Source organism: Lampris incognitus, chromosome 3 (assembly GCF_029633865.1).
Source record: "Lampris incognitus isolate fLamInc1 chromosome 3, fLamInc1.hap2, whole genome shotgun sequence".
Taxonomy (NCBI): domain Eukaryota; kingdom Metazoa; phylum Chordata; class Actinopteri; order Lampriformes; family Lampridae; genus Lampris; species Lampris incognitus.
The window spans coordinates 30,126,386-30,147,540 of record NC_079213.1 but is presented as its reverse complement, the minus strand read 5'-3'; the positions used below and the strand labels follow the sequence as shown (position 1 = coordinate 30,147,540).

The following is a 21,155-nucleotide window of genomic DNA, read 5'->3' as shown; positions in this document are numbered from 1 at the left end:
GCGCCTCCGTTTCGTTCACTGGAATGTTCCTTTAAGTCAAAGCCTGAGCGGGGGGCGGAGCCGCAGACCGCTGTCACACTTTCAGCATTCCCTTGAAAATGTGTTTGCGGGGCTGAAGCAAGCAGATAAACCGTGGAGGAGCAGACAAGAGTTAAGGTGCCGTGTGGAGACAGCTCATTCACCCATTAGGATTTCTCAGGCTGTACGAAAGAAAAAAAAGAAAAGGAAAAGAAAGAAAAGAAATGGAATCGTTTTCCCTAGGAGTCGGACTCAGCTTTTGCCTTTGACTTCAAACTGAGTTGAAAAGCGCATTGGATTTGAACCTGCGTACTACTTTGGTGGATGGGATATTGCGCCTACATTCTGTCGGGATAACTTCAGCACGTTAATCGTGTCCGTCCGTCCGTCCATTGGATTCGTCTTCGGTTCCCCCAAACGCACATTGAAATGAGGAGAAATCGGGAATTCGGGAGTATGATCACTTTATTTGTGATCGCTTTAGCAACGCTATCGGATGCAGGTAAGTCGGGTTTTCGATCGCCGAACTTACTTGCGGGCAGCTGCTTCCGTTTGAAGCGCAAATATCTCTCATGTAAATTTCTTTTTTTTATTATTATCAGTGGTGAAGACACGCAGGGCCCAACCCAACATGAGAAACATGCGGGCGACGGCGACAAGTGCAGGGGGGGAGAAAAAAAAGAAAGGCGCAGTCTCGCCAGCGCGTCGCAGTTAACCTTCGTTTGGCTCCTCGTTAACCTTTTGATGGAAGGGACAGCTTCGGTATCCCGAGAAGCTATGCAAGTGTCGCAACCAAAGCTTGTCGCAGAAAATCAAATCAAATCATTAGTTATTCAGACTAGACGTATAAGGCGGGGAACAAAAGGCGGCGTGGGAGCTCCCATTGTTCAGGGCCACCGGTTTAGAGAGACGTTCGCTTGCGAAAGCAGATCCGTGCCATCACCGTTTTAGACGATGGATCATCTCGGAGGGATGGCAGCGGAGCTCTTTGCAGGATGTCAGACTGGAGGAGGAGGGGGTTTCTGACTGATCAGAGAAGCGTCTGCATTGCTGCCCATCCTCTCTGAGCTGACCAAACTTCACCAGCGATAGCGTCGAAGAGAAACCCTCTCCAGTGGCCATGCATGCTGTGAGGCAGGCAGGTGCACAGCACCTCTGTTGGGGGTTTGCGTTTCATTTCCCATTCAAGCGAATCACGTGATCTGTGTACACAAACTGACGCACGCACACGCACGCACATATTAAATTCACTTTTTCTTTCTATCTCGGTTACTCTTATATGTTTGTATAGAAATGTTTTCCTAAATAACAATTCTAGTACACCACAGTCTACTGAGCTGTACTTCTCAACTAATATCTATCTATCTTTTCTTCCTTTCTAGGCTTGGCTGTGGAAGTGTTCCGTGCAGGGGTGGCCCCTCGCTGCGAGAGCCGGGCGTGTAACCCCCGTATGGGCAACCTGGCCCTGGGCCGCAGGGTCCTCACCCAGACCGTCTGTGGCAACAACGGCACTGAGCTGTACTGCTCATACCCCGATACCCCTACCAACCCAGCCTGTGGCAGCACCAAGTGCTCCAAATGCAACGCCGGCCTGCCCCTCCTGGCCCACCTGGCAAACTCCATGGCCGACTCATCCTTCCGCCACCCCAACACCTGGTGGCAGTCGGCCGAGGGGGTGGAGTCGGAGACGGTGCAGCTGGACCTGGAGACGGAGTTCTACCTCACGCACCTCATCATGGTGTTCCGCTCGCCGCGGCCCGCCGCCATGACGCTGGAGCGCTCGCAGGACTTTGGGCAGACGTGGAAGACGCTGCAGTTCTACGCCAGCAACTGCAGCGCCGCCTTTGGTCTGGAGGTGGGGAAAGTGGACTCAGGCCTGGACAAAGTTTCCTGCACCTCCAAGTACTCTGGAGCTAATCCCTGCACCCGGGGAGAGGTGAGGAGGGAGTTTGTGTCTTATTTGTATGATTTTTGTTGTTGTTGCATGCGTGTAAGTATGTGTTTACAGAGACAGGAATAGGACATCCTCAAATGAATGAGATTAGCTCAGCTTCTGTGGCTGCAAATGCAGCACCCACCCACCCCAGCACACCCATACTGTCGTGGACAAATGCATGGTTCAAAAGGGTGACAGGAAGCCTTTCCTGTTTAGACACAGCTTTCCTCTTTGCACGCTATAATTTGGTTGTAGCAGTTGGTGATGACTTCATGTCATGTGGCACTCAGACTACACCTCTGCTACCTGACAAACACTGCTGTTTGTTTTGACACAGACCCTTTTTGCATTACCTTCCCTTACGACCGATATGCAAGCGGAGAACAGCTGTGTTGTGTGTGTGTGCGTGTGCGCGTGCGTGCGTGCGTGTGCGCATGTGTAAGCATGAAGGGGTAGTTGGCTGTGCCACAAAAGAGCCTCTCGCGGTCCATTGATGTGTAATTGAAGCAGTGTGCTGGGAGTTGTGTTCCAGCTGTGTATGGTGGCGTAGAGCGTGCGTAGCGCCACTCCGGGCTCCTTCCAGCGGTATCGCGTGTACGTGCCGTGTATGTGTGATGATGTTACGTGTCTTTTTAGACTCTTTGCGATGATTCCCTACAGCTAATCCTGACAAATTTGATGAATTCAGGGCCACCCCGGTGGCTCACCTGGTAGGGCACATACGGCGTAAGGTCGAGTCCTTACCGCAGAGGGCCTGGGTTCGAATCCAGCCCGGGCCCTTTGTTGCATGTCATCCCCTCTTGCTCCCCCCTGCCTTACCTTTTCTCTCTCTCTCGACTAATTGCTGTCAAATAAAGGTGGAAAATGCCAAAAAAATTATCTTTAAGAATAAATGTATGAATTCATTAGGCTACCATAGCTGAAACCAGAGACTATAGTGTATGTGTGTGTGTGTGTGTGTGTGCATGCGTGTGTGTGTTTTGTGTTGGTATACAAGTCCTGGGTTTTTGAACCAGTGTAATTAGTATGGTTTATATGAGATAGACAGAGACAAATGAAGTGGTTTAAAGATGGCCCACTTATGTTTTCATGAGTGTATGTATGTTTTCTTTTCCTTTTCCTTTTTTTTTTTGCTTTCTTTTTCTTCTGCGCTTTGCATGTTTGGTTTTCGCTTCGATTCAGGCACCTGTGCCTGGAGCCTGGCCACCTGTGCCGGGAGCGCGGTGTTACAACTCAGCCGGTGACCCCGGAGTCAGAAGAGGTCAAGCAGGGCCTGACAGACTCGCTACAGCTGCTGCCGCTCAGCCAGACATATCTTCTTCTTTTCTTTTTTTGTTTACCATTGTGTATTTTCTCATGATTATACATGGCCCATAACGCTGACGCTGTAACTTTCTGTGGCCCGCACAAGGTGATGACAGCAAAGAATGTCATGTATAGTGTGTGTGTGTGAAGGCTGAAAATACCTCCTTTGTGTATTGGTCCAAATAAATAGTAAGGTGTATGAATATGAATGGACTATCCGCCCCCCCTCCCTTTTTCCTCCCAATTGTACTTGGCCAATTACCCCACTCTTCCAAGCCAATTTGGTCGCTGCTGCACCCACTCTGCCGATCCGGGTCCCGGGAGGGTTGTAGACTACCACATGCCTCCTCCGATACATGTGGAGTTGCCAGCCGCTTCTTTTCACCCGACAGTGAAGGGTTTCGCCGGGGGGACGTAGCGCGTGGGAGGATTATGTTATTCCCCCTCCCCAAACAGGCGCCCCGACTGACCAGAAGAGGCGCTAGCGCAGCGACCGTGACATATACCCACATCCGGCTTCCCACCCGCAGACACGGCTAATTGTGCCTGTAGGGACGCCCGACCAAGCCGGAGGTAACACGGGGATTCAAACCGGCGATGCCCGTGTTGGTAAGCAACGGAATAGACCGCCACGCCACCTGGACGCCCAGGGCTGTCCGTCTTTAACGTGTGTGTGTATGGTAGGCGTGCATGCACGCGTATCTTCAGGCATATGGGCTCCCTCTGCAGATGCGGACTCTGCCAGAGAACGAGCATTCATCTGAATTTTAAGCGCGGGTGTCTAAGCGTGTGGGATCGCATGTGTGTGTGCGGAGGGTTTGAACTCCCGCCATCTGTTAAGCCTGGGCCGTGATGGATAGCAGCAGGGGGAGGGGGAAGGAGGGAGGGGGGGGTGTTGCTCGGAGCAGTACAGGAAGCAGGTATTCTCAGCTTTCCCTTTCTCTCTTTTCTGCAGCACACATGAAAGCATGTCATCTCTTGTGCCGAGAGAGCTGCATGTTCACCTGTAGTGTGTGTGTGTGTGTGTGTGTGTGCGCGCGCGCGCGTCTGTGTAGGGGAATACAGCGCTTCTTGCCTTATTTATGAGGTCAGCTGAGTTTGAAGAATGTGAGTGTTTGTTAGAGACTTAACCTCCTAAGGCGCAAGGGAGACCAGCCCACATGCACGCACACACACGCACGCACGCACGCACACACACTTTCACCAAATCCTCAAGCATGCAGACTCTGCCCGTACACTTCCCGATGAACACTTAGTCATTTCCTCGTCTGTCTGCCGGGAAGGAAGTGCCGTTCTTCCGATGGATGTTGGTACTGCTGGCTAGACACCCATCCCCCGCTCCGCTGTTTCCCTCTCTCCTGTTCTCTCCCTCTCTCTCTCTCTCCCTCTCCCTCCATCAATGCCCATTGTGCCTGTTTACCAGATTACAGTCCGCAGTGCTTTGATGGAATTAGGGTTGTCAAAGCCAGATTTGAATTATTTTTCGGCTCGAAATGGGGAGCAAGATTCTGAGTGGACAAATGCCCCATGCCGAACCCGCTGCCTCGGCGTTCTGTGTGCGCGGGTAGCAAAACGTGGCTTGTTTTGCAGAGGGTCACGAGAAAGTAATGGACAGAAGGTGTCTTGCCTGCTTTGCACCGCTCGTGAAAAAAGCTGCAATTTGGTTTTGGTCCCATTCGCCCGGCGGCCATTTTTTTTATACTTGAACCCGAGTCCAGGTCCCTCGGTGTCAAGAAAACATGAGGATGGGCATCAGCAGCACATTAGCGCCTGCTGACATGAAAACCGGCAGGCACTTGGCCTCTTGCAGGATTTTTCTTCCCTGAACAAGTGCACAGAATTGATGTTTGCTGCACTTGTGTGTGTGTGTGTCTGTGTGCATTTGCATACATTTGCGTGCATGGCGGTGTTGCTGTGGTGTCACCGGGCTGTCGCGGGCCTTTTGTCTATGACTGAGTTATGTGGAGCTACATCCCCGGCCTGCTCTTTGTCTGGCCCCACTCTCCGTGCTCTCCTGTGGACCGGCGCCCCTCGTCCTATTTGTCGCGTTCCCCTTAATTGCAGACCACAATGCCATGACCCCGTGACCTTTTCCAACAACGGGGGAAATTAATAGTGCTCCTCCAATCATACTCCCGGCCAGTAATCTAGCCAATGAGGGATCAGCGTGGGCGCTCGGCTTGCAGCGCCCCCCCCCCCCAAAAAACGCACACACCACTCATCCAATGATATCAATGACAGCCAGCCGGAGACGCACACTCCCCGTCACTTTGGCAAAGAAACGCACAGGAAAAAAACAAAACACACATACTTCTTTCACATTCAGTGTTGGGGCAGAACCAACTTTTTTCCCCCCTCAGCAACAGCAGCGAGGGGCATGTTGGTTGCTCATAGCAACAGGAGCCCTGGTGATGGCATTGGCAAGGGGAGGGTTTATTGGAGGGATCTTCAGTTTGACCAGTGCCAGACACCAAACAGGGCCGCAAGAGATACGGGTGTGGACTGAAAGTAGGCCAGAAGTGCTGCTCTTAGTGGTGGATTCTGATGTGTCTCTTTGATTGGCAGGTAATCTACCGCGCTCTGCCCCAGTGGGAGTCCCTGGATCCATTCGGGGCGGAGGCCCAGGAGCAACTCCGGGTGACGAACATCCGCGTTCGTCTGCTGAAGCACCAGTCGTGTCCCTGCCAGGCCAAAGACCTCGCCTCTGCCAGCGGAGCGCCCCCTAGCAAGCACTTCGCCATCTACGACCTGATAGTCAAGGGAAGCTGCTTCTGCAATGGGCACGCTGAGCAGTGTGTCCCCGCACCCGGATACCGGCCCGTGAGGGACAGGACCAACCATGTGGTGAGCCAAAGGGGAGGAGGGTGTGTGTGCGTGTGTGTGTGTGTGTGTGTGTGTGTGTGTGTGTGTGTGTGTGTGTGTGTGTGTGCAGTTATGTGCTTCAATTTCAGGGAAAGAAAGTGATGGAGAGAAATATTTTCTGTTTTTGTTTTTTGGATTCCCCCTCCCCCCCTTTTACTCCCCAGTTGTATCTTACCTCGCTCTTCCACTGCTCCACCCCCCTCTGTCGATCCGGGGAGGGCTGCAGACTACCACATGCCTCCTACGATACATGTGGGGTCGCCAGCCGCTTCTTTTCACCTGACAGTGAGGAGTGTCGCCAGGGGGATGCAGTGCATGGGAGGATCGCACTATTCTCCCCAGTTCCCCCTCCCCGCTGAACAAGTGCCCCGACGAACCAGAGGAGGCGCTAGTGCAGCGACCAGGACACATACCCACATCCGGCTTCCCACCCGCAGACAAGGCCAGTTGTGTCTGTAGAGACGGACGGCCAGCCAAGCAGGAGGTAACACGGGGATTTGGACCGGCGATCCTCGTGTTGGTAGGCAACGGAATAGACCGCCACGCCACCCAGACACCCAGTATTTTCTGTTTGTGTGCACACATGAATGTGTGTGTGTGTGTGTGTGTGTGTGTGTGTGTGCATGTATGTGTGTGTCTGTCTGCGACGCCGTCTGCGGCCAGCGTGCTTAATGATAGGGGTATCACTTTCCTCTCCCCTGCCTCCTCCGCCTGTCTGGGCAGATGAAGGGCCGACTCTCTTCCCCGCCGGCAAGAGTTACACAATATTTACATATCGATTCAGCAGAGGGCTAGCGGAGACGTTGACGTGCGCGTCTGTGGCTGTCAGTGCGCGTTGATAAAGGTGCGAAGAGACGGGGCCGAGTCCCCCCGTGTTGTTCTTGGAGAAACAGCGAGTGTTTTTTAGGCTGCACAAGTGGAACGCCTATCTCAGGCATCTTGACAAACAGTCAGACAGTTCCGCTCGACGCCTTTGAAGCCCGGCTCCCGTTCTCCCGCAATCAGCGGGGCCCGCGAGAGAGAGAGAGCACATGGAAAGTGAGAGTCAACAAAGCGTTTCCTTTCGAAGACGGACACAAAACCATTCGGACGGATAAACAGCGTGTTTGCTCCAGAGCGTGCCATCACGCGCGAAGGAAAACGTGACCAGCGTGCCCATTGTTTGTGCAAGGGGGCCTTGTATGCAGCCTCCTCCTTTCTTTTTCTTTTGAGGTATTTTTTTGCACGGGCCCTGTAAACAGACGCCTATCGGCGCAAGTCACCGCGGAGCCACACGGCGCACGCCGAGCCACCGCTGACGGCCGCGGGGCCTCGGGTTTGAACAGTAAATCCCTGTTCACACAACATTACCTCAGCTCAGCAGAACGCAGGTGCGTCGTGTGCCATGCGGGAGTGTTCGGTAAACACGCGGCGAGGTTATGCAAGTACTCCCCTCCCCATCAAGTACTCCCCTCCCCATCAAGTGCTCCCCTCCCTATCAACTACTCCCCTCCCTATCAAGTACTCCCCTCCCCATCAAGTACTTCCCTCCCCATCAACAGTTTGTTTTCTGTCTCCGTTCCGACCCGGGGCGGCCGTATCTGCGAAACCCAAACAACCAGAGCACGGCAAGCGAGATGAGGGGAGAGATTACTGGCCTGTAAACACAGGAAAAGAGTGGGGAAGGGTGTGTGTGTGTGTGTATGTGTGTGTGTGTTAGAGGGAGAGAAAGAGTGTGTTGTGTACATACACGTTTAGTGTTGTTTAAAGCTTCATTCCAGTAATCAGTGCTAAAAGTGGCCTTGATCAAGGAGATTAGTGCCCAGACAGCATGAGCAGGGATGAAGGTGCAAGGAGAGCGGTAAGCCCTTCATTGAGCACCACACACACGCGCACACACACACAAACACTCAGTGCACACACGCTCTCACCTACACATGGGGGGGGCGGGGGGGTTGTGGTCCAGGCCCTACGGGGCAGGGTGATTACACTGTCTGTTAGTCGGCCACAATGCCAGCCTCCATTCTGCACCCTATCAACAACCGCCAAATTACACAACACACTCACACACACACACACATGTATACATAATGATCTCCAGGACCAGCTACTGGAGCGTTAGCAGCAATTAGTCAAGCCACAGTGGGGGGTGGGGGTAGGAGGGGGGGGTGTTGTGGAAGTGTAGCAGGGCAGAGAAAGGAGCTGATCAGGGCAGTGAAACCTGAAGTCATCCTTCTGCCGATAATGCAGAGCGACAAGTGCTCCGGTGCTGCAGATTAGGCTGCTTCTCAGTGACGGTGTTGAGCTGTCAGCCCGCTAATGAACCGACTCGGATTCTCTTCCTCTTGTCTTTTCCATTCGATATTTGGAGCTCTGTCCTTTTTTTCCCCCCTCAGCCTCTCTTTCTGTCCTTTTGCACTTGTGTGTGTCTGCGAGAGACACACACACACACACACACTTAGCACATGCTGCTGATTTTTGGGGCGTCCTTCTCTCATTAATCGTTTGGGGTTATAAGGGAGGCAGGAGAGACTGACATCCATGCTCTTAAAGAGCTAGTGGGGGAGGACAAACGTCATGAGGCATAAAACATCAGTGCCCTATAGTGCTTCTCTCTCCCCCTTACTGTTGGTGCTCCTCTCTCCCCCTTATTGTTAGTTAGTGCTTCTCTCTCCTCCTTACTGTTAGTTAGTGCTTCTTTCTCCCCCTTACTGTTAGTTAGTGCTTCTTTCTCCCCCTTACTGTTAGTTAGTTAGTGCTTCTTTCTCCCCCTTACTGTTAGTTAATGCTTCTTTCTCCCCCTTACTGTTAGTTAGTGCTTCTCTCTCTCTCCCTTACTGTTAGTTAGTGCTTCGCTCTGCCCCTTACTGTTAGTCAGTGCTTCTCTCTCCCCCTTACTGTTAGTCAGTGCTTCTTTCTCCCCCTTACTGTTAGTTAGTGCTTCGCTCTCCCTTACTGTTAGTTAGTGCTTCTCTCTCCCCCTTACTGTTAGTTAGTGCTTCTTTCTCCCCCTTACTGTTAGTTAGTGCTTCTTTCTCCCCCTTACTGTTAGTTAGTGCTTCTTTCTCCCCCGTACTGTTAGTTAGTGCTTCTTTCTCCGCCTTACTGTTAGTTAGTGCTTCTCTCTCCCTTACTGTTAGTTAGTGCTTCTCTCTCTCCCTTACTGTTAGTTAGTGCTTCTTCTCTCTCTCTTACTGTTAGTTAGTGCTTCTCTCTCTCCCTTACTTTTAGTTAGTGCTTCTTTCTCCCCCTTACTGTTAGTTAGTGCTTCTTTCTCCCCCTTACTGTTAGTTAGTGCTTTGCTCTCCCTTACTGTTAGTTAGTGCTTCTCTCTCTCCCTTACTGTTAGTTAGTGCTTCTCTCCCCCTTACTGTTAGTTAGTGCTTCTGTCACTCTTACTGTTAGTTAGTGTTGCACCCCTCACCAATCTGCAACCCCAACAGTGTCCGTAGGACAAACTTGCTACAATTACTACTTCGGTGACACACAGAGACTCTGTATGTGTGTGTGTGTGTGTGCATGTGTGTGTGTGTGTTCTTGTACTTGCTACATAGTGAGGACCGGAGAGAGAGTGTGTGTGTGTGTGTGTGCGTGCGTGCGTGTATGTATGTGTGTGTGTTTGTGTGTGTGTTCTTGTACTTGCTACATGGTGAGGACCGGAGAGTGAGTGTGTGTGTGTGTGTGTGTGTGTGTGTGTGTGTGTGTGTGCGCGTGCACACGCGCGCACATGCGTCCACGTACACGCACGCCTATATACTGTATGTGGGCTTGTGTATGTGGAAGGATCTTGCATACCCTTGCGTGTGCACACGTCTCTGTGTGTACTTGTGCTAATTGTCCCATATCACGTTATGGTAAACATGTGAAATTGGTTGACATACCAGCTGTCTGGACTGGGGCCAACTGCATTTAGCCTTTCCTTTCTTTCCGTCTGCTCCATCGTTTCCATCCCCTCCATCTTTCCGCTGGGGTCTTTCAAGTTTCCAGTTGTATTCATTAATGACTTCATTATTTTCAATGTCTTTCATTAGTCCCCCTGCCTGCTTTTTCTTGACCTCCCATTTATACAATTGTTCCCTTATTGGTGTGGTTAAAGTGATAGCTGATGTGTGAGGGAAATGGCTCCGGGTTCAGTCGTTCTGGCATCTACTCACCCAGTGGCTATTTACTCAGTTTTACAGCACAGGGCTGCCCTGGGATCAGGACTGCAGTTTGGTTGGCGAGTGTAGGTCTGTTTCTTAAGCATGTGGCGATGTTTGACTTTGTGCAGGTCTGTAGTGTGCAGCTTTATGTGTGTGTTTTGTGTATGTAATTATATGTGTTGTGTATGTGTGTGTGTATTGGCGAGAGGGAGAACCCGAGCTTGTCAGAGGAAAGTAGAGCAAACACATACACACACTCTCTCTCACTCACTCACTGACTCACCCACTCTCACACACTCTCTCTCTCACTGACTCACACACTCTCACACACTCACTGTCTCACACTCTCTCTCGCACACATACACTCTCTCACTCACTGACTCACTCTCACACTCACTCTTTCACTCTCGCTCTCTCTCTCACACACACACACACACACACACACACTCTCGCTCTCTCTCTCACACACACACACACACACACACACACACACACACACACACTGCATCTTACACAGTGGGGCAATTCTTTAAGGGGTCGTCAGGGTGTTTGTATACCAGTAATTGTTTTGTGTGTTTTTACACGCTAACATTTTTCTATGTGTGACTTTGTACGTCTGCATTGATCCGTGCATGTCTGTGTCTGTAATCATTGTATTAGTGTGTGTGTGTGTGTGTGTGTGTGTGTGTGGGCACACCTGTGTGTTCCATATTGTACATTATGGTGGCGTGGTGTAACCCAAACAGATAGAGAGCTACCTCAGATGCCTTGTCAACCTCCCCCTAAAGCACATCATTATCCAGCATGCACGGCATTCCAGCCCCGAGGAATGACAAGGAGATTGTTATTGTGCCGTCAGTGCCACATACTTCCACTGATACACACAGACACACACGCACACAGACACACACACACACACACAGAGCACCCTTTTCAGACTGGAGGCCAGTTCTCGTTTCCAGTGATGAAGCCAAACAATCACTCTCCATTCAGTAATTCCAGGCCAGGAACTTAGAGCGAGGAAAGGAGAGAGAGAGAGAGAGAGAGAGTGTGTGTGTGCACGCATGTGTGTGCGTGTATGTGAGAGACTGATTAAGAGAGAGGGGGTGAGAAAGAAAGTACAAGACAGTGAAACAGAATGTGGAGGTATTAGAGAGTCTATGGTGGGGGGGTGGGGGGCGAGAGAGAGGGAGAGAGCAGGCCGGGGAGCCCCGACCTCCAGGGGTCAGAACACGGTGCTGTTGCTCTCACGTGGGAAACATTTCTCTCCCTCACACTAACCTCATTGTTCTCCCATCCCTCTGTCTCTCCGTCTGTCTCTTTCTCCCTCGCTCTTTCTTTATCCATCTCCGTTCATCATTCTCACTCAGCTCTGATGATTCCTCAGATGGTAGCTAATGAGCCTCTCTCTTTTTCTCTCTCTCTCTCTCTCGCTCTCTCTCTCTCTCTCAGGTTCATGGGAAGTGTGTGTGTAGACACAACACAGCAGGTGTTCACTGTGAGCGCTGTGCTCCGCTCTACAACGACAGACCTTGGCAGCCTGCAGACGGACTGACAGGAGCTCCACATGAGTGCCGAAGTCAGTTTTACACACACACACACACACACACACACACACACACACACACACACACAAAATCGTAAGTAATTTTCCTTGCAAGTCAGATGTCAGTGATTGGCCGCCTGTCCTCCTGTTTACTGACTGCTTTACTCTCTACTGTTCATCTGTCCTCCCGGTTACTGACTGCTTTACTCTCTACCGTTTATCTGTCCTGCTGGTTACTGACTGCTTTACTCTCTACTGTTTATCTGTCCTGCTATTTACTGACTGCTTTACTCTCTACTGTTTATCTGTCCTCTTAGTTACTGACTGCTTTACTCTCTACTGTTTATCTGTCCTCCCAGTTACTGACTGCTTTACTCTACCGTTTATCTGTCCTCTCGGTTACTGACTGCTTTACTCTCTACTGTTTATCTGTCCTCCCGGTTACTGACTGCTTTACTCTCTACCGTTTATCTGTCCTCCCGGTTACTGACTGCTTTACTGTACAGTTTATCTGTCCTCCCGGTTACTGACTGCTTTACTCTCTACTGTTTATCTGTCCTCCCGGTTACTGACTGCTTTACTCTCTACTGTTTTATCTGTCCTGCTGGTTACTGACTGCTTTGCTCTACCGTTTGTCCAGAGTGCAAGTGCAACGGACACGCCCAAAGCTGCCACTTTGATTGGCTGGCGTGGCGCGAGTCTGGCCAGCGCAGCGGGGGCGTGTGCGACTGCCTGCACAACACGGAGGGGCAGCAGTGTCAGAAGTGCAAAGCCGGCTTCTACAGAGACCCCTACCGACCTCACACCACCTCGGACTCCTGCAAACGTGAGACACAACACACCTATCGTAAACATCTCGTTCTGTCCGCCCCGAGACATCTTAACGTGGGTAAAGTGGCACTTAAGTGCGGGCAGCGGCTGCCTTTAGCGTGCGTGTAATTTTGCAAGTGAGAAAAATTCGGTGTGCTGGACATAATTGGTGGTTGATTAACGAGAGTGTTGTCAACAAAAACACAAGCGCTGTCACTGATACGTGCAAACTGAATCACAGCCTTCACCGCATGACACATGCACACTGGCACAGAGTGCTCATTCCTGCATGGAATGCCGACGACTAAGACCACAAGCCAGGACGTGCTGGATAATGCTGATTCCTGGTGGGCACCTGGCTGTGTCTGCGTGTGCATGTGTGTGTCTGTGTGTCTGTGTGTGCAAGAGAGCAAGATCCGCACCGCCCACGCTCCATCCAGTGTTTACACTGTAGTTAATCATCAGATGGCGGCATACTTAGGACTTGACTCAAAATTCTCGTCATTGCACGCATATAGACGCCGCCCACACCCAGTGCCCCCCGTCCATCTGCAGTTGTTTTCTCCTGCCCTATCTGTGTCTGAGTCAGCTGCCCAGGACGTCTCTCAGGGTAATCATTGGAAGCGTCAGTGTGTGTGTGTGTGTGTGTGTGTGTGTGTGTGTGTGTGTGTGTGTGTGTGTGTGTGTGTGTGTGTGTGTGTGTTTGTGTGTGTGTTTTGCATAGGGTTCTCGCTGCCGTCTGGTGACGAGACGAGTCTTAAGTAAACACGAGATAGTCATCCGTAAACACAAAGCAGTGGCTACATTCTCCCTCAGATTATCTGTCAGATTTGACTCAGTGGGCTTAGTCGTACTGGTATGCTAGCTGTTAGCGCGACACTGGCCTCATGTATGATGTGTGAGTTAGTGAGTGAGTGTGTATGTTTGTGTGAGTGAGTGAGTGAATGAGTGTGAGTGTGTGTGTGAGTGAGTGAAAAAGTTTGTGGGTGAGTGAGTGAGTGAGTGAGTGAGTGTGTGTGTGTGTGTGTGTGTGTGTGTGTGAGTGATGAGTTTATGAGTGAGTGTGTGTGTCAGTGAGTGAGTCATTGTGTGTGTGAGTGAGTGAATGAGTGTGTTTGTGTGAGTGAGTGTGTCAGTGAGTTTGTGAGTGAGTGAAAAAGTTTGTGTGTGAGTGAGTGAGTGTGAGTGTGTGTGTGTGTGTGTGTGTGTGTGTGTGTGTGTGTGTGTGTGTGTGTGTGTGTGTGTGAGTGTGTGTGAGTGAGTGAATGAGTTTGTGTGTGTGTGTGGGTGGGTGAGTGAGTTTGTGTGTGTGTGTGTGCGTGTGCATTAGCATTCATATGGGTCCACTTTCCTCCGCAAAACTGAAAAAATTGTCCCGTTTTATCCAAACACTTCAAAGTATTGATGCAACTGCAGCCCCCCCCTTTTTTCTCCCCAATTCTATGTGGCCAGTTACCCCACTCTTCTGAGCCGTCCCGCCGGTTTTTATCGTTGAACTTATTTCACTTCCATCGCTCGGGGAACCATCTGAACACTGCTGCGCTGGCCTGGCTTCTGCTCTGCACTGATGGGTGATGGATGGGAGGAATGGGTGATGGATGGGAGGGAAAGGGAGAGAACATGCAAGGGGAACAGAAAGCCTACAGATGAAGGGAGAAGTTGTGAAATCCCACTGGAAGTCGTTGCTGACAATGGAGGAATTTCCCCTTCGTTGCGAAGAACATTTTCTTCATACCATCCATGGAGGGGGCTCTATAAAGAAAACACCGTCAAGCACCGTGCAAGCCCATGCACACTCAACACTTTAGGAGGGAAAGTTACACCGTGTGTGTATGTCTGTCTCCGTGTCATTGTGTGTGCATGTGTGGTAAGCTTTGTTTTCGTTTGCTGGTAGGGTGTTTTCTGTGGTTTATCAGACCGGTGTTCTGTCAAATCTCAGCACATAACCATAAAGTTTTCACCGAGAGACTGCAGCGCTAACAACTTAAACTGTGAGCACGTGCACACATGCGCGCACACACACACACACACACACACACACACACACACACACACACACACACTGTCACACACTCATACATAAATCCTTGTGTAATGACCCTTCAACCCCTCATATATTTTCACATAGATACGTAAACACACACCCCACACACGCACACAAAACACATGTTAGCACTTTATAAGACTGAGGTGGCATTGTATTTGTTAATGATTAATGTGTGGAGGCTGCTGACTGAAGAATACAGATAGGATTCCGGTGTGGGAAGATGGCGGCGCAAATTCATATTTGTGGCGGCCTCACTCAGTACCGGTGTGGGAAGATGGCAGCGCAAATTCACATTTGTAGAGGCCTCACCCAGCACCGGTGTGGGAAGATGGCGGTGCAAATTCACATTTGTAGAGGCCTCACCCAGCACCGGTGTGGGAAGATGGTGGTGCAAATTCACGTTTGTAGAGGCCTCACCCAGCACCGGTGTGGGAAGATGGTGGTGCAAATTCACGTTTGTAGAGGCCTCACCCAGCACCGGTGTGGGAAGATGGTGGTGCAAATTCACGTTTGTAGAGGCCTCACCCAGCACCGGTGTGGGAAGATGGCAGTGCAAATTCACGTTTGTAGAGGCCTCACCCAGTACCGGTGTGGGAAGATGGCGGCCCAAATTCACGTTTGCGGCGGCCTCACCCAGTACCATCCATGCAGTGTTTTTGTCTATGTCTGCGTCTACGTTTGTCTTCATTTGGTGGCTGGGAGAGCTGGCGCTGGGGGCGCCTGGTCTGCTGCGTCCTGTGGGCCCAGGGACCATGGCCCTGCCCGGAGCTGCGCCCGAAGAGGAAGCACCGAGGGCGGTCTAACAGGACGCGGAAGCGGGGCAGGCTAATTTAACTGCTAGCTCATGCAGACCGGCAGTTCCGATAACACCAAGGGCGGTCTGGCGGCGGCCTCGCCTGGCGTTGACTGTGTTTTTAGTGTCGTCGTGTGGAGTGTGGGGAGGTGTGTCGAAGGTGTCTGGCTGGGAGAGCTGGCGTTGGATCAGCTGGGGCAACCGGGTCTACTGCGTCCGGTGGGCCCAGGGACCACGGCCCTGCCTGGAGCTGCGTCCGAAGAGGAAACACCGAGGGCGGTGTGACAGGACGCAGAAGCGGGGCAGGCTAAGCTAACTGCTAGCCCATGCAGACCGGCAGTTCCGACAGTCATCCTGGCTGGCGTTCGTTCTCCTGGGCAGTGATTTTTTTTGTTTGTACAAGAAATGAAATGAAAAAGTGTTTCTGGTTCTGAGGATCTGGTGTGGGACAGACCGTGGAAACGACAGACTTTTTTGCAGCAACGCAGCAATGTTGAGTATAGGCAAGCCTGCCCCCCCCCCGGTATATGATTTAGAACGACCGTATATAGGCCTCTGCATTACTTCTCCTCTGTAACAGTGTCCGCGCCTTTGAATTTTTATCTGCGAGTCTGTGAATATGACATCTTTTATGAGTCTACTGCTCGATGCTGTAGGATTTCAGATGAGAAGCCTGGTTTATCTTATCTCACCTGATTTGTCCGATAAAGACTGCGGCCCCGTCTGTAAGGTTCAGACAGTGGAGGGCGTGTAAGTAGCATCACCTCATTACCTTATTGTGTCCCGACACACTCGGTGGATGAGGGGAGCGAGTGCAGAGAGACCTGCCTCTGGATCCAGTTAGACTCATTTACTGCCAGTTGGGTGGAAAAGGCGCGGGGGGGGGACTTCAAGCATCATTAAACAACAGAAATATGGCCCCTAACTACTACTTCCTCCCGCTCCCTCCCCTTTCTCTCTCGCTCTGCATCTTCTCCCCCCTTCTTTTCCATGCCCCCCCCAACTCCTGCCCCCCAGATAGTGACAAATTTATGGGGGGCGGCTGAGACTGTTAGTTTCACCCCCTGCAAAGCTCTGGCTCTCCGGATTCACACACTGTAAACAATGCCAGCCCTAGTTTGGTCAGTGCAATGGAAGTGTGTGTGTGTGCGTGTGTGTGTGTGCTTGTTTGCCCCAATCTGATAAGAAAATAACAGAGAGCCCATTGTATTCCATGTTCCTGCAACAAAATCTTGACTGTCTCCTAGTCCTGCATGAGTCCATAGTCCGTCCTCCCTTCTCATGTCCTCTTTTTCCACACTTAAACTATCCCCGTGGAAAATACGACAAATAAAAACCAACAGCTGATGGTTGTTGACAGTTGGATCGCCTGAAACGTAAACCACAACACCGAGAACGATGCGATTGTGATTTTTTGTTGTTGTGTAAAGCAGTGTTTGGCCCCTGCAGACTGGCTCGCGGTGGTGCGTCTGCATGCACGAGTCCCATCTGAGTCTGGTTTCCCCGTGCTCTCTGTTCTCTCTCAGCATGCAGCTGTCACCCCCTGGGCTCCATGCCCTTCCACTTGGCCGATGGCTCCCTCTGCGACCCCTCCAACGGTAACTGCATCTGCAAACCAGGGGTGGGTGGCACCCACTGTGACAGGTGCATGGTGGGATACTGGGGCTTCCATGAGTACGGCTGCCGTCCATGTGACTGCGCGGGAGACTGCGATCCCTTCACCGGAGACTGTCTGTTGGGGTGAGTGACGTGCAGTGCGCACAAACACAGACAGCACGACAGTTTTCCTGTAGAAAAAAAAAAGAAGAAGGTCATAACCAGGGGTCCGGGTGGCGTGGCGGTCTATTCCGTTGCCTACCAATGCGGGGATCACCGGTTTGAATCCCCATGTTACCTCCAGCTTGGTCGGGCGTGCCTACAGACACAATTGGCCGTGTCTGCGGGTGGGAAGCCGGATGTGGGTATGTGTCCTGGTCGCTGCACTAGCGCCTCCTCTGGTCGGTCGGGGCACCTGTTCGGGGGGGAGGGGGAACTGGGGGGAATAGCGTGATCCTCCCACGCGCTACGTCCCCCAGGTGAAACTCCTCACTGTCAGGTGAAAAGAAGCGGCTGGCGACTCCACATGTATGGGAGGAGGTATGTGGTAGTCTGCAGCCCTCCTCGGATCGGCAGAGGGGGTGGAGCAGCGACCGGGGCAGCTCATAAGACTGGGGTAACTGGCCAAGTACAATTGGGGAGAAAAAAAGGGGGGGGGGGTCCAACCATTGCACGACGGCTTTTGACGATCGCTAATCGTTTTGAAGTGTGTGTGTGTGTGTGTATATGTGTGTACTAACAGAGGGACTTGTTTATGCAGCTCTGATCTGGATCTCTACAACTCCAATGGCAACTCCAGTGAGTCAGCCAGGATCTTCAGACCTGATGAACTTTTCTCTGCCCTTCACTACTCAGGTGAGACACACAGACTCTGTGTGTGTGTGTGTGTGTGTGTGTGTGTGTGTGTCTGTTTATGTGCATGTTCGTGCGTGTGCGTGAGACATGCATCCGCGGTCACCACAGTCTAGTGAACTAGCATTAATGGTTAAGTAATAAGTGAGAGACACTGTGTGTGTGTGTCTGTCTGTTTATGTGCATGTTCGTGCGTGTGCGTGAGACATGCATCCGCGGTCACCACAGTCTAGTGAACTAGCATTAATGGTTAAGTAATAAGTGAGAGACACTGTGTGTGTGTGTGTGTGTGTGTGTGTGTGTGTGTGTGTGTGTGTGTGCGACATTCGTCCTATTCCACAGTCTAGTCCGCTAGCATAAATGGTTAAGTAATAGTTCTTGACAGAGCCATATAAGGACATGGAATGGGGAATAAAGAAATCTCAAATGTTCCTTCCTCTATACACACACACACACACACACACACACACACACACACACACACACACACACACACACACACACACACACATCGCCATAATTGCAGCTGACATAGGTGCATTCTTCAGTGGACATGCACACTTGTACTTGCATAATTAGGAAGCCACGCATCTGAGGCCCCACACACACACACACACACACACACCCCATCAGTTACAGGTATTAATCTATGTCCATATCTTGGTTGTATCTCTCCTCTCAGAGAAGTGTGAGTGCAAAGAGCAAGTCCTGACCAACAGCAAACTCTTCTGCACCATGAATTATGCTTATGGTAAGAAGCCACAACCCCCCCACCCCCCCGGTCCGTCCACTGCCATCCTTTTTTTCCCCCCATAAAACTCTCAAACACACACACACACATATGCGCAGGCAAGGTTAATGCTCGACCCCCAACCCCCCCCCCCCCCGTTTCTCAGTACTCAAGGTGAAGGTGCTGTCGGCCCACGATAAAGGCTCTCATGCCGAGGTGGAGGTCAAAGTTCAGAAGGTGCTGAGTCAGAACACGAAGGTGAAGATACAGAGGGGGCGAGTCACTCTTTACCCGGAGTCCTGGACTGCACGAGGCTGCACCTGTCCCATCCTCAACCCAGGTCAGAGGCACATGCATACATGTGCGCGCACACACACACAAGCACTCACTTGGATAAAATCTGTCAACTATTATGATCTCGTGAGTTATTTTCAACACACTTTTCCTTCATTCAGTGTTAATTCTGACATTCAGGGGCGTCCGGTGGCATAGCGGTCTATTCCGTTGCCTACCACCACAGGGATCGCCAGTTCGAATCCCTGTGTTACCGCCGGCTTGGTCGAACGTCCCTACAGACACAATTGGCCGTGTCTGCGGGTGGGAAGCTGGATTGTGGGTGTGTCCTGGTCGCTGCACCAGCGCCTCCTCTGGTCGGTCGGTGCGCCTGTTTGGGGGGGTGGGGAACTGGGGGGAATAGCGTGATCCTCCCACGCACTACGTCCCCCTGGTGAAACTCCTCACTGTCAGGTGAAAAGAAGCGGCTGGCGACTCCACATGTATGGGAGGAGGCATGTGGCAGTCTGCAGCCCTCCCCGGATCGGCAGAGGGGGCGGAGCAGCGACCGGGACGGCTCGGGAAAGTGGGGTAACTGGTACAATTGGGGAGAAAAAAAAGGGGGGGGGTAAAAAAAATCTGAAGCTCCCCCAGCTAAGACCACTGTGTTTGACCTCTGACCTCTCCCTCAGGTGTGGAGTACGTGGTGGCGGGTCACACGGACCGCAAGCAGGGTCGTCTCATGGTCAACATGAAGAGCTTCGTCAAGCCCTGGAGAGCCAGCCTGGGGCGCAAAGTTCTCACGCTGCTCAAGAAAGACTGCAACTGGTAAATGGAGGGAGGAACAGTGTGGGACTGACAGACGACAAAAGGAGATGAGCTGCGGCGGAGAGAACAAGACGGTGCCATTGGATTCCCCCCTCCCCCTCCCCCTTGTTCTCTAACGGGGGATTGGTTGGATCAGATGGACGGTTCTAACAAACAGCGGAGTCTCGCCCTCGCTCTTTTCTTTGTCCGATAAGTGTTTGAGGCCGGCAGGCCGTATCTGCAAAATTGCACAGCGTGTGATTGCTTGAGAGATATCAGCCACATGTCTGAGCAGACTCTCCTGCTCCTCCTGCGTAGGATTCCCTGCAAACCCTTCCCAAGCCTCTGCTGCCACAGTTCAACAAAGAGAGGAATTCTTCAGTGCTACGGCCAATTGTTTCTGCCTTTTTGAGGGGCTCTTTTTTTTTTTTGTGTGTGCGTGTGTGTGTGACTGAATGTCCCCCTGGACCCATTACAATACACACACACACACACACACACACACACACACACACACACACACACACACACACACACACACACACACACACCCGCATCCATTAAGGCTCGGTCTCTTCCTCTTCTCCAGCACTTTAGCCCAAGAAGGACCAGCCAAAAGTCCAAGGGCAACGTGGACCCATAGACTGCACAACAATGAGAGCGAAGGGGTCTCAAACACACATACACACACAGACACACATACATATAAGCACACAAACCTCTACATGAGTTTTATGATTGACCTCTTTCTCCATGGACAGTGGATAAGACCGCATCTGTTGCCTGTGGTGCCCTCTGCCACACCGGACAGACCGGACAGGTAGTCTGTGGCAGACGCAACCACATGCGAGCGCCCGGAGGGATGCTGAATAAGCCATACATGCCACTACAGGTGGATAAACCTAACCAGTCCAGGTGTGCCTGTGATGAAATCGGAGTGAATGTCTTTATCCAGCGTGAGTGAGTGTGAGTTTCTTGTGTGCGTGCGTGCGTGTGTGTGTGCATGCGTGCGCGCGCGCGTGTGTGTGTGTGTGTGTGTGTGTGTGTGTGTGAGAGAGAGAGAGGCCGAGTGCAAGGCATGCTATGAGCACAGTCCACTTTCAGTCTCGTCTCCCCTAGGGTATCTGTAGGTCCGTAGCAGGTGATTGTGTCGAACCCGATGATGCATCTGGAGTTTGTGCACGTGTTCAGATGTAACAACACTGTGTCGGTCGTGCATAGTGATTCATACACTCCACTGTAACACTGCTGCGTTTAGGAGACGCCGCGTCTCTCTATTCTGTCCTTCGTGCTCATGTACAGTGTCATTTGTATATATAAATATTGTTCATCTCTTTCTCACCCTGGCTACCTTTTTTTTTTTTAGTAATATTGATGACTCCCAATCGCTCCTGGTTGTTGACTGATGGGATGGTGACTGTTTTCTCTCTCTCTCTCTCTCTCTCTCTCTCTCTCTCTC

At 51.6% G+C, this 21,155-nt stretch overlaps 1 protein-coding gene across 1 annotated transcript; it reads left to right on the top strand.

Moving 5' to 3' along the window:
- The first annotated feature begins 143 nt into the window (after window positions 1-143).
- ntn4 (netrin 4) lies at window positions 144-20,662 on the top strand. Its single transcript, XM_056275976.1, has 10 exons — window positions 144-520; window positions 1,401-1,954; window positions 5,825-6,103; window positions 11,695-11,821; window positions 12,429-12,614; window positions 16,965-17,178; window positions 17,795-17,889; window positions 18,569-18,637; window positions 18,783-18,956; window positions 19,582-20,662. The coding sequence occupies exons 1-10, from the start codon at window positions 448-450 to the stop codon at window positions 19,719-19,721; spliced, it is 1,911 nt and encodes a 636-aa protein (XP_056131951.1). The 5' UTR covers window positions 144-447; the 3' UTR covers window positions 19,722-20,662.
- The last annotated feature ends 493 nt before the right edge of the window (window positions 20,663-21,155 follow it).

Excerpts from the sequence above, each read along its gene's own strand:
- ntn4 (XM_056275976.1), top strand. The coding sequence starts at position 448 with ATGAGGAGAAATCGGGAATTCGGGAGTATGATCACTTTATTTGTGATC. Across the intron at positions 6,104-11,694 it reads GGGACAGGACCAACCATGTG|GTTCATGGGAAGTGTGTGTG; the intron begins GTGAGCCAAAGG and ends TCTCTCTCTCAG. Across the intron at positions 17,890-18,568 it reads CTCTGCCCTTCACTACTCAG|AGAAGTGTGAGTGCAAAGAG; the intron begins GTGAGACACACA and ends CTCTCCTCTCAG.